This window comes from Chelmon rostratus, chromosome 21 (genome assembly GCF_017976325.1).
Source record: "Chelmon rostratus isolate fCheRos1 chromosome 21, fCheRos1.pri, whole genome shotgun sequence".
NCBI lineage: Eukaryota > Metazoa > Chordata > Actinopteri > Chaetodontiformes > Chaetodontidae > Chelmon > Chelmon rostratus.
In genome coordinates, this window is record NC_055678.1 from 11,265,402 (window position 1) to 11,278,934 (window position 13,533).

Consider the following 13,533-nt stretch of genomic DNA (forward strand, 5'->3'; position numbering starts at 1 on the left):
TATACAGTGGGACTCTGCTTGTAAATAGACTTTAAATGATAAAATCTATGCATTTCCCCTTTATGTAGTTGTTGAGTAAACACTTTCCACCACTCTGCAGCATGTATGATATATACAACTATTCATCATTTGGAACCCCAGGTCACCTCACCTGCATGTATTTGTACTGAGAAAGAACTCAGAACTCTCTTGCTCTGAGACCAGCAGTACTAACGGCTGTACCACCCGCTGCCCCATGCACGCCCAGCACACATTTAGCACTACACCAAGTGTGGCGATGTGACTCAACAGTCTGAACGAAAGTCTCCCATGACTTCCTAAATGGTGGCCTACACAAATGAAGTTGTTTCTCCCAATAACTCCAGCGTCATAATCAGTCAATGGGCACAGGCGGAGATGCAGAATACACGCTGGCTAAAGAGGCGTCACAGCCAGCGGCTTTTAAAATAATTACTTTGCGTATGTAGATTTGAGGAGCCACACTGAACTCCTGCAAAGACTCTGTAAAAAGTTGATTATACATCTTCAGTGTGGGTTGATGAGTCTCTGCAGAAAGCCTTTGCGTGATCCTGCTTTGGAGCCCTCACCGTCTTTACATTATAAAGATTTTTCTCAGCCTGCTGATCTGTTCACTGTTTGTTTTGAAAAGAGATTACTTTCTAGGCAATTGCAAAGTTATTTATCGTGTGAGCTGCTGTACTTCCCCAAACTAGATATTGGCACTTAAAAAAGAAAATATGCCAACATAGGAGCAGAAATAGGCTGCTAGAAGATGAGGATGATAAACATTGACTTAATTTATGTTGTGTTGACTCTGATAGTCTGTCTAGACAGAGAAGTAGGGGTTAAGGGGCAAGGTGGCAACCCTAACCCTACCCTAACCTTGACCCCTAATCTGAACCACTAAAGGAGGAGGATCTAAAATTGAGTAACCCTTTACCCAATTTGCTTTGAGTTAAGACATTCAGCTTTACTTCCACATCTATTTGGCTATAACATACAGTGACACAAGTCATTGATTCATCTATTTAGAAAATGTTAACTATGAGCAAACCGCTTTTTCTTTGTAAGACTATCAAGTAACTCAATAAACCAAGTATGAAACCTTGTTTAAGACAATCCTAGCTGCCTCAATTTCCAGCAGCTAAATGCATGATTGCAAAAAGATCTTCAAATTGATTGCAATTGCAAATCCTGTGAACAGCTTTAACATATCTCCCGCAAATCTTAATTCCCAATAAAATCAGAAATCTAGACAGGGACTTTTTAGGTAACATGAAACTCTGTGCCTCCTGCTAACTATAAAAGTTGAATTTTGCTATCATACCGTAGCCCAATATATTGTGTAAAAGTCACCAGAGTACTTTATCGCCAGTCGTTAAAAGGCTTGGCACCAACTTCTTTTGGTGGAAGGTAAAATTTTGAATCCCAGGCGTCACTTTCAATTGGCAGTAAGTGGTGCTTCAGAGGGACACTGACTATGGGATACTAAAAACACAATGCTGTCGCCTTTCCTCCTCTTCTTACGATGCGTCATCTGCAAATCGGCAAAAATGTTCTCCTCATTATTACGGTGAACGATTCCCAGCGTTAAAGGTTGGATGCGATGCACAAAGCGCTCTGCAGCAGCAGACTGCTGTGCAGCAGCTCTAATAGCACAGCTCAACCACAAGTGTTCTCATTCAGGGCTTTATCTTTTACTCATAAAATATGTGATAGGAAGAGTGATAGCTGTGAGAAACCCATCGGCTGGATGTTATTACAGTGCATCTCATAATTGCTTTCTTTATTTTATAATTCGGTGGCAAAGTTCAGCGGATATGATGGATGAAGGCGGACAGCCGGGCCAGTTCACACTCCTGTATGACTGTGAATCTACCTGCCTGTCCATCTGCTCTGTGGGATTACAGCAAGGTTCCTGTATGTGATGCCCAACCCAGCAATGACTGAAACAGCTACATCTACTGTACACTGAGTAAAAGGATTTCTAAATGAAATGTTGGTTAAAAAACTGATGTAGGTACTCACAACAGCTAGATAGTTGCTCTTGAAATCTGATTACATAATTAAAGGATTGAAATTCCTACCAGTAAAAGGGGTTTGCAGGCAGCGGGCCAGGCCAATTATAGCCCCTATACCACTGTGATCTTACTTGTGTGTCCATCTGCTCTGCTCTGCTCTGCTCTGCTCTGCTGGATTACACCAAATCCTATTGAGCTCAGGGAATGGCAGCCAAGATCAGTAGGCCAGAACTTATCAAGACAAAGTACCAGTACAAGAGAGAGTTTGTCTTTTCCAACAAAGCACCAGATGGATCAAAAGGAATGATCATTCACTGATTAATAATGCTCATCAGAGTCAGAACAATTAGTAGATGGCGTGCTCAATGTCTGATAATGCTATTACGGAAACAAAAGTTGGTGCAGCGTGGGGTGTGCAGCCCAAGAGTCTGGTGGTTCGAGATACCATCACAAAACTGAGGGAACACAGTAGATTTTATAATATTATTGATCCACAAAGGTGAAATTCTCTTTCCACTTGCTCGACTCCACAGGAAGCGGAGACACTGCAGTGCGGAGCTCGGTTGCACAGGCAGGTTAAAGTTTTTTCACAAAAAACTTCTGCCTTTTAATCATGTGCTGCTTTTATCCCCATATATATCGAAGCTCTCCGTCTCCTCCTCTGTCACCATATTTCTCTCCTTCATTTAGAAGCTCAAACGCTACATTGTAACTAATCTTTTGGGTATTTATTTTACTTAACTTACTTTAAATAAATGGGACATGACAGTAATTTAATACATGAATGTGCCTTCCTCTGTACTCTTACTAATGCCAGTGCAATGAAAGGCAAACACTGAATAATCTTTAGTTTGAGATAAAGTGTGTGGGGTAAGTTAGCCTGTGTCATCCACTGTGTGGGAGATAATCCACAGAACAGACAGGGAAGCAGCTTCACTTTAACAGAGGTGGAACAGTTAGCCAGATGTTCATTTGCAAAGCCAACCTCTGTCTGGTTTCTAGCAAAGTACTATTTACTGCCCTCCGGCCTCGGGGGGCAGTAATGAGCCCATTACAATTTTGCACACAAGACGAAGAAGACACAGTTTAAAAAAAAAAAAAAACTCATCTGAACAAGAAACACAAAGGTGAGATTTAAGCTTTATAGAGTTTTTAAAAGAGTTTTTGGTTATTGTACTGTTAGCTGCCCCACCTCTCTTAAAGTGCAGTGCACAGCCGCTTCCCTGAGCTCTCCTATGGGATTTTCCAGGACTGTCTTGGATTATGGGGCTAGGGGTAAATCCATTTCAATCACAGTTCCTGCTATTACTGCCAAAGCAATAGGCAGATCTTAAGTTATTAAGGAAACTCAAGAAGGCAACACTTGCATGCCAAGTTCTTGTTAAGCAATAGAAACTGTCCTGACTGGAAACATAACAACCTGGCATGGTTTGTGCACAGTCGAGGACAGGAGGACTCTGAAGAGGGTGATTAAAACCGCCCAGAACATTACTGGTACTCTACCAAGCAACAGTGATATCAGTCATGTGAGACACCTGCGCAGATCCCAAATGATATTAAAAGACGATACCCAGCCCAGCGACAGCCTGCGCTCCCTGCTGCCGTCTGGCAAGCGATACAGAAGTATCTGCTGCCGTACCACCAGGCTACAGAGCAGCTGCTTTCCTCAGGCGAAGGCCCCTCCACATCCCTCAAACTCCATCATAATTAAACAGCTCTTCTCATAAACCTGGGAATCTGTGAAATTTACTATGAACTATTCAATGTTGGTCTTCTTATGCACAATACCATACCAAAAGCTTGATGCACTATAACTTGCATATTATCTTGCATGTACATATAATTTAGTTTCCCTTTTTTATTTCCTCATGTAGGACTACTTTTGTACACTTTGTTGTATTCTATTGCATTTTATTGGTTATTGTTTCCATGTGTGTAGCATGTAGGGTGCTGCAACTGCATTTCATTTTATTTCCTTGATTTCAGACAGAGGTAGACAAAAGGCAGTTCCTGTGGCCAGAGACCGTCTATCTGTGGATTTTGTTGCTGAAAATGAGCTGTAGGTTAGCTAGCAAGCTACAGGTGTCAGAATAGGTTTTATAATAGGTATTCTGTTTGATAGAAGAAAAAGCAAAGGACTAATTCATCAATGAAATCAAACAAAATGCTCAGAGTGAGAGCAGACGAAATACTGAGACAATTACAGAGACAGCAAGATTTAAAATGGAAAAAGAAAGACCAACATGAAGGAGAACATTATATTTACTGTCTGCCATCTTTGAATCCATCCAGTGCTGGAGCCCTTCCTAGTTCATTTGGTAGAGCAGATGTTAATAGCTTAACAGGGCTAGGCAGTAAGTGTTTAATTAGGTCTGGGAAAAATGATTTATTCAACACATCTGGGCCTATAAAATAACACTCTCTGGACTCTGTCCTTTATGAGTCTCAAGCTGGATCCCCTCCCAGACCTGAAAATATAACTGCCTGGTGCAGCCTGAGCTTTCAGTCTTGACAAGCCGAATTTCTTATAAACACTGTCTGTGTCCTGTAGTGATGTCATATCTCCTGAATGGAGCCGAGAACAACTGCACCTAGTGGGAGGAGAGGCGCAGCAGGGGGTGTGTCAGTGACGATCAAGCAGTGCAGTACAGTTTTAGTGTCAAGGATTACTGGGATTTGTGCATGTCGCCTGCCTGCTCAGGCCACATCAAAGCCTCACGGTGCTAGGTGCAGTTCTGCTCTGTCCTTTCATGGATGATAGCTTTGACTTTGATATTTCCCTCAGGGAGGAGTAAAGAAGACACTTTTTTTTTTCTCTGACAACAGGCGCATGTAGCTGTGCTGAGAGTGACCACACAGTGAATGACCACTTGGCCACAATGATGCAGGAGGGTGGATTGTCATGGTGGCCACATGCTTTTTTACATAACAGGGACTGACTGGCGGATGCAACTTCTCTCTGGCACCTTGCCTGATATCACTGAAGTGGCCTCCTCTTGGACAGAAGACCACGTGTTTAATGTTTTCATTTTAAATTTAAGGTGCCATGTTTGTTGTTTATAGCTATTTTTGCACCTCTAGCACAGGGACCTCACTTTTTCTGCAGGATTTGTTCTGGGCTCTTCTTTCCACCAAAAAATTGTCATGCTGTCATACTGCCAGGGCACACACTGTGTTGTTTTGAAAGGGAAGGAGAACAGGTAACTTGATTGGCTGTGGCTTATGCCAGCTGCTACACCTGCTAATAATGTGTTTCTAAAGTCAACATTGCATTTGCACCCTGAGATCTGGCCCAAAAATTCCCAGCAGTCAGCCACCAGGCCCTGCGTGCTCACACCATCCTCCCTGTGACTGCAATTTGCATCATGTGACACTGGTTGAACTGTTGATTCAGGTGTCTTAATTGTAATTCAGTTGACAAACACATTATCTGCCTTTGGCTGCATATTCGTGGTGCATTATACTTGCACCTCAACACTCTGCACCTTCAGGATAACAATATTACTTTTCTACTTGGTTAAGTCGGTCTGCACTCTCTCTGCTCAATTTGGTGAGTGATTTTCATCATCCACGGCTGTGACTGGCACAGCTGTTTATTAAAAGTTAGGAGATTAGGAATGTGACTAAGATAATGATTAATTACTGCACCCTTCCAAATTCTGTTGCACATCATTAAAGCATTTATAATATATGAATGATGAAAAAATCTACAAAAGTAAGACACAGGATGTAAAAATACATCTGTTTTAGGCTCAACTGCATTACAGCTTTATTTGCGGTTTCTCTTTATAATCAAGTTGTAGGAATAATCTCGCTTTCATTTACCCACTGGCTGTAATGTGATCGTCCCACAGTAGAATAACAACAGACAACTTTATTGCTATTTGTTATGTTGGTTTTGGAGACATAAATATGGATATCAGTATAACTCAGTATAATTAGCAATAAGTGGTCGAGTTGTGATGCAAAACAAGTAGTAAACCCCCTTCTGCCTACAAAATATCAATGAAATTTCAACACCTGATATCAAGGCTCTCATACAACTCTGCAAACACCCCAGTGATGAATTACTATTACCAACTGAGTTGTTTTCAATACCACTGGAACCAGATGAGTGTCATAATCAAAAGGAATGAAAAACATAAAATAAGCAGAATCTCCTCCACTGTTGAATTCCTGGAAAAAAAGGAAAAAGAAAAATTCATGAATCAAATGAGACTCAAGATTTTAGGCATTCCAGCTGAACACTTTGTGCTAATGCTTAATTCACAGTCACTTCTTTTCTAATATGACACATACTGACTGAAATCTAAAACAAAACCCCCAGCCATTTCCTCTGTAAAGGGATGCTGTTCAAAATGATACAAAATTTATATCATACATGTATGCATATGATGAATGAAAGATGAGAAAATATGCATAAGAATAACTGAAATCACGGGAGGCTTTAATCAGCACCATTGGTGTGAAGCATTGAGGTTTCCAGTGGCTGGATGGACAACCAGAGACCACAGAAAATCCTGTTGATACTCAAGAGTGATTTAAAGTGGCTTCCACTGAAAAGGACTGCACTTCAATTCACAGAAGGTCAACTTGGTCTCTATGCCTGATAAAACAAAAGCCTACACATTCTCTAGTAAGTTAACTTTTACTCTGGCCAAAAGCTGGCTCTCTTCTGCACTGGAGACAAGTTAGCCCAAACGACACATAGTTAACAACACCACTGTAGCTGTTAGCCTCGGGCTAACCGTTAAAAATGTGAGCAAAGGCTGCGTCCATCTTTCGGACACTTTTCAGCCTCATTGCAGGGATGTTATTACTGCACACAACTCATTCTCAGCCTGTGTATCGGAAGGCTATGAGTACTGTAAAATACTGAAATGAAAAGAAACATGTGGAACATTTAGAAATTACCAAATTACAGCTGTATGTCTATTCATTAAGAACCTCGGAAATTTGGTTCACATTGCTGCTTCATTACAATATGCTGCCTCATGTGTTGCTCTTCACTACAGGCTTGAGCACAGCGAACAGAAAGGCACATCTGAAATACCAACAATAAAAGTGACATCCTTGTACAGTAGTTAGTCAGCAGTCAAAATCTGCGAGTGTCTCCTCGAGCACTGTACAGTCAAAGCAGGCCTGCTGAGAGCAGCTGCCATCCTGACTAAAAGATATTCACTGCACAGTTTGAAATGCACTGTCTAAATGCTGTTTCAAAGGAACCATGTTAGTAGAGGTTTCAAAGGAAATTGAGGCCTAGATAATGTCACAGAGAATTACTTCACACAAGAAGCAATTTCAGTGTTTAGTCCCACAGGTCTAAATTAAGTTTCAATTTCATTAGTATTGGTTTCAGCGGTCAGCTTTTGTGTCACATGGTCTAAATGCTGATTCAGGGGCATTTCCATCCCACCAATTAAAGATTTTGCAGGGGGAAACACTGATACATGATTCTGCACCAAATAGAGCCTGGAGGACAGCCAGTTAAATCAGCCTCAGGGCTGATTTATGGTCCACATTTCCTCTCTAACAAGACCAGATGGTAACAGCAGAGACCCAAAGCTGTTTACAATGTACACTGAACGTATTGCATTCATATTTGTGTTATTTGTGTGTGTGTTGTGTGTGCATGTGCTTGCATGCATGTATCTGTAAATTGGGTTCTGATGCCAAACCGATCCTCCGTTCACATTACTCACACAGTATATAGTATATACATACAAGTGACTGGCTTTTATATTTCTGATTCCATAGGGAGACCTATAATTGTGCTCTTGTTGCCACAGTTATAACTCTGAAAGTGCACACACAACCAACACACTTTGTACTCTGAAAAAGGTAAAGTAAATGAAACTAAATCAAAAGAGCAGAACAGTTGTCCCACATTAAAGCCACAATCTATGATCCCACTGTAATCTGGTACTGTTAGTTTACAACAGTAATATCTGTAAATAAAGACATAAACAAGCCTATATTCTCATATTACATGATTGGTTGAACAACACACAAAAATCTTATTTTCCTACTATCAAAGTCAAATATGTATGAGAATAAATTTGCACTTTCTACAGTTGAAAAATACTAATAGGGTACCACAGTTATTTTCTCATTATGTTTTTTTTCACTCATTGGCCATTCATACTGTAATTTATCCAACTCCAAAAGAAGCAGCCAGCCAGCCTGAGGTAATTTAGCCGACAGCTGGCACTTCAAGAAGCCTCTGGTCTCCAAAAAATATCACAACGGATATCAAGCAATTTCAATTCAGTTTTTGTTTCAGCGTGCTTTACTGGCATCATTCATGAATCAATTAAAGCATGAATATATACACTTGACAGCAAGTTAAAAAGTGATGAATTAAATGAATGACTTAATGAACTGGTGACAGTCACTGACTCTCCTTGGTATTATTGCCACAGTCGGTGCAGCGACGCCAAACATTTGCCAAGACTCGCTCCTCGTGTGTCACAGCAGCGTAATCCATCTTCTTTAACTGTGGCAGGACAGAAATCACATGATTCCTAAACACACATAAACACACGCTACGTTAGCTTTAAATCCAGGTGCTCCATGGACATCCTGTGCACTCCCATACAGTCATTCGACATTTGATGTTAAATATGGAAAATATTTATCAGTCTTTAGAAAGTAGACCATATCTTTGGTCTTTTGGTATCTTTGGTATTTCATGTAAACAATCGTATGAAAAGAGATGAAAATTAAATCAAGAAGCTGAACGCGTGAGAAATCTAAGGGTTAACAAGGGTGAGAAAGCTTACCTTCTTTCCGTGTGTGCAAGCATCTGTTTGCAGTGGTGAAAAAGTGCCTAATTACATTTAATCAAATACAGCTTTGAGGTACTTGCACTTCAGTGTTTCCATTTTCTGCTTCTTTGTTCTTCTGCTCCACAACGTTTCATTTGCAAAAATTTTGCTTTTTACTCTCGCTACAGGTATTTCACAGTTTTAGTCACATTTCAAATTAATATATAAATAAAAAAACAGATGATAAGGTTAGAAAATGCAAAACATTTTATTTGTTTACCATTAAACCAGTTGTTCCCAACCTTTATAGATAGTAACCTGCTACAAAAAAGCACTGACTGTTCGGAGCTCCTTTCAGATGTTCTTAGCAGTTCCACAAAGAAGGGATTTCCCCTCTAAACTTCACAGATGGTTTCATTTAAAAATGGTTTCAGGCACAGATAAGTCTCCAATGTTTCAATTTAAAACAGAAGGTTGGAGAAACATATACAAAATTAATTTTAATTTGTGTTGCCGAACTTTGTTTTCCCTTCTTTCCTGCTCCAATAATCATCTCATGACTCCCACATTTATCTCACGATCCTTTGGAGGAGGTTGATCCCAGTTTGGGAACCACTGGGCTACCTACAGTAGATGTAAAGAACACTCTGCAGCCAAGGTCAGTGGGCACCTGACCATCTGTATCAACCACCACTCGTCTGGGAAAGTTTCTACAAGATTTTGGAGCCAAAGAGCGTTTGTGAGGTCAAGCACTGATGTTGGACGAGAAGGCCTGGCCTCCCAAAGGTGTTCAGCGGGGTTGAGGTCAGGGCTGTGTGTAGGGCAATGAAGTTCCTGCATGACACTCTCCTAACCATGTCTTTATGGAGCAGCAAAGGGCTTTTCTCAAAGGTCGTCTATCCTGTATCCTTAAGAAGACCCTTAGAACTAGGGCTATCAACATATATTCTAAATTTGAAGTATGAGTCCATACACTGACAAACGGCCCTAGACCATTATTCCTCTTCTACCAAACTTTACAGTAGGTGCCATGTATTCCTGCAGGTGCTATGTATTCCTGCAGGTAGCGTTTTTATGGCATCCATCAAACCCAGACGGCCAGATGCTGAAGCATTATTCATCACGCCCCTAGTGATGTGAGGCTTGCTTGCAGCTGCTCGGCCACGGAAACCCATCTCACGAAGCTCTCGACGTGTTTCCAGAGGTCGTTTGGAACTCTGCAGTGAGTGATGCAACAGCTGATCGGCGCTGCACCCTTCAGCACTCGGCCCCGCTCCGGGAGTTTGAGTAGTCTACCACATTGTGGCTAAGGTGTTGTTGCCTCTAGGTGCCTCCACTAATAATAACAACAATAAGTTGACCCGGGCAGACCTGGTAGAGCAGAACTCTCTGGAACTGACTTGTGGCAATGGTGGCATACTGTGACAGTGCCATGTTTAAAGTAGTTAAGTTCATCTGTGGAGATTTCATGACTATGTGCTGACGTACTTGAGCTCATAATTAGTTGGGGTGTCCAGTGACTTTTGGCCATATAGTGTAGTTATAACTAACTCCACCTTGACTAACTATTGTCTTTCCAGTTCTGTTCTGCTCAATCACATTTAGCCCTTTTTATGACCCAGAAACACTGGCTGCAAATAACAGCCAAACATATACCAGCCAAGCTGTGTGTGTGTGTGTGTGTGTGTGTGTGTGTGTGTGTGTGTGTGTGTGTGTTGAGTGAGTTTGAGAAGAAAATCTGTGTAAACCGAAAATGAAGTCCCAACCTGTAGCCTTTGGTGGTTTCTAGGGCATTTCCATGTAGCGTGATGGTGTGTAGATACTGCAGCTTATGCAGCTTGTCTACCTCTGGCAGGTTATCGATGCTGTTGCCATGAAGGTACAACACACGCAGTTCATGTAAGTCACACAAAACCTGGAACACACACACGCAAAAACATTTCATTTACAGCTTCTCAAATGTGAGGATTAGCTGCTTTTCCATTTAACTATTTGCATAAATGCAATTTATGTTTTAATAATTTTGAGGTTTGGACTATTGGCGAGACAAAAGCATTGTTAATGTGACACTTTTGGCTGTGCAATAATAGTGATGGCTTCTCTCACTATTTTCTAAAATTTTAGAAATCAAATAATAGGCAGATGAATCAATAATGAAATACTTATTAGTTGCAGTTCTTTACAAAACAATTCAAAATGAGCTCCAACTGAACCAACTACAAAAGTAAAATCCTGCTCTTACATTAATGCATGAGTAATAATTTAATCATATCACAATAGTTTAACACTAACATAAGCCAGTTTCCTGATTATACTGACTTTGCTATACTTTCACTAATGTACTATTTTCAATGTCAGACTTTTTACAATATGGTATTATTGCTGTTACAATGTCATAAATTACAGCGTCTTTGGCAGAGGAACTTAAATGCTAATACAATAAGTGGTTTAAATAAGACCAATATAGTATAAATACAGAGAAACAAATTTTAAAAAGCTGGTAATCCTGACAATGAATAAGCGATGGCTCAAAAATCTAAGAAAAAAAGAAGAAAGAAAACCAGGAAGCAAACATGTAAACATATGCGAGAAGAAAGAGCCTCACTGAGTTTATGGATGTGATTTTGTTGAAGGACAGGTCCAGCCAGCCCAGCTTCGACGGCTGAGCCAGGAAGTGGCTCAGGACTTGCTGAAGGTCAGTGATGTCGGTGATGTTGTTGTTATTGAGACGCAAAGAGCGGCTCAGGCACTTCTTCTTTGAGTTTGTGTTTAAACACCGCAGGCCACTTCGGGGTACCACTGACAGCGCACCTGAGACACACACACAAAGCAACTGCAGTAAAAATCAAGTACTGGCAATAGTTTCTTGAATATGTGTATTTATTATTATGCTGCAACGTCATACGACTTAAGGTGATGCATTCCAGTCAGTGTGTGTTCATCACACGTGATGGTTTGCTCCACAGCAAATAAATTAGCTAGATGTTCAGTACAACACACAGTGTAAAAGACTTTGCACCATGGACAATACATGCTAAGTTGCAAAGAACCGCCATCTATGAGCAGGAGCGCTTGTGACCAACAACACAGCGATAACAGGTCGATAAAACTACTTTAAAAAGTGACAAGTGATGGTTTGCTCCACAGCAAATAAATTAGGGGTCCACTGGAGTTCAGTTCATTACAACATTGTGTCTAGTTGGTATTGTAATCCTAAAACAAATGTTAGCATATGTAACGCTACCAATTACTACAGCAAAACTACGTTTCCAGGAGACCAGTAGGAATATTAGGACACAAGGATAAACAGCATAAGGTCACTGGCAGGAAAGTTAATAAGCTCAGAAAGCATGTAAAATGTTAATGTTAGAGGAATGTGATACTACCTGTAACACAGCTCAAATGATTAAATGACAGGTCCACTGGAGGGCCATACATGTTCGACTCCGAAGGTCTTCACACAGCAACAGCAAAATGTTCAGGTGAAACAACTGACACTGACCCCTGAACCTCCATAGAACTTTCAGCAGTTTCAAAAAGAAACAGAAAAGTTGAAGTTTGGATCCAAACTGCTTCCTCACAACTGTTTGGTTCTAGCTTATTAGATTTTTTAAACAACTACGCAGAATGGATGTCAGGAGAACAAATTCTATTGTCATTAAAGCAAAAAGAAAAACAACAAAAAAACCCCCTGAAATTTGGCTAAAGGCTTCTCACACTTCATTTTCATAATTTCACAGAATAATTTGTTTAAAATGCTGTTGTTTTATGAAAAAAAAACAACACAAAACACCGTCCAACAGTTCAACCAGACTGAAAATTGAAAGGGCACAAAGAGACAAACATACCTCTGAGCAACAGTTAGATAGTGTAAGAAATCACCAGTCACTGGTAAAAGAAACTGGACACTTGGCATCAAAATCTGTGCAGATTTAAATAGAAACAGATTCCTGTCTAAGTGTCAAGTGCATAATTTTTCCAGACGCAGATGATTTCTTTTTAAATACTTTTAATTTGATTTATTTCTGTAATCAATTTGAAATAATTTTGACTGTAGGTCAGGCAATTTTCGAGTTAATTGTGAAAATGTAAACTTGATAAGTCACCTCGAGGTCAATGACTGTCATTTTATGTGCCCGAGTAGTGGATGAAATTTGAACCCCCTCGCCCATTTTGGTGTGTGTTGCGAATTTATGGTCTAATGATTTTTAGCGGAAAAAATTAACAAAAGAGAAAGAGAAGGATTAAGAAGAACAATAAGAACAAAAACAAAAGGGCTCCAGCCACAAGTGCTAATAACATAATGATTTGCTAGCTTTGCGTGATGATGCTTTACAGAAAAAAGCAAGTGATGGTCAGATAATCGAAGCCATGAGGGACTCCTTAGGAACTATTGAGTGTAATGTATCACTTTGAAATTACATAAATGCTTAGTACAATTATTAGAATGATATCAGAATGAGCCTGTTCACCCTGCTGCCATCTGGCAAGCGATACAGAAGTATCTGCTCCTGTAGCACCGCAATACAGAGCAGCTTCTTTCCTCAGGCTGTGAGACACAATTCATCCTCTGCACTCCACAAATACGGTCTACAGCTTACATTTACAACCCTGTATTGTAGAATGATAAATAAATGAGCCTTGAGTGGGAAACAGTACAAGAAATGCTTGTGAGGTACAAACCAATAATCCTTCTTTGTGATTAAATCAGAATCAGGTCTGTCAGGAGCAGTGGTTAGGAAGAA

The 13,533-nt window shown here is 40.4% G+C and overlaps 1 protein-coding gene across 1 annotated transcript; it reads right to left on the reverse strand.

The window, feature by feature from the left end:
• Positions 1–2,148: 2,148 nt before the first annotated feature.
• Positions 2,149–12,226, reverse strand: LOC121625288 (leucine-rich repeat-containing protein 51-like). The gene is made up of 5 exons (XM_041963377.1): positions 12,175–12,226; positions 11,394–11,599; positions 10,555–10,703; positions 8,457–8,545; positions 2,149–2,174 (listed from the first exon to the last, which is right to left on the reverse strand). The coding sequence occupies exons 1-5, from the start codon at positions 12,224–12,226 to the stop codon at positions 2,149–2,151; spliced, it is 522 nt and encodes a 173-aa protein (XP_041819311.1).
• Positions 12,227–13,533: the final 1,307 nt, after the last annotated feature.

Bases quoted from the DNA above. Each gene is read 5' to 3' on its own strand.
- LOC121625288 (XM_041963377.1), bottom strand. From the start codon at position 12,226: ATGTATGGCCCTCCAGTGGACCTGTCATTTAATCATTTGAGCTGTGTT. The intron at 10,704-11,393 runs GTGAGGCTCTTT...TGTGTGTTCCAG, and splicing joins AAATCACATCCATAAACTCA to GTTTTGTGTGACTTACATGA. The intron at 8,546-10,554 runs GTTGGGACTTCA...ATGTGTGTTTAG, and splicing joins GAAACCACCAAAGGCTACAG to GAATCATGTGATTTCTGTCC.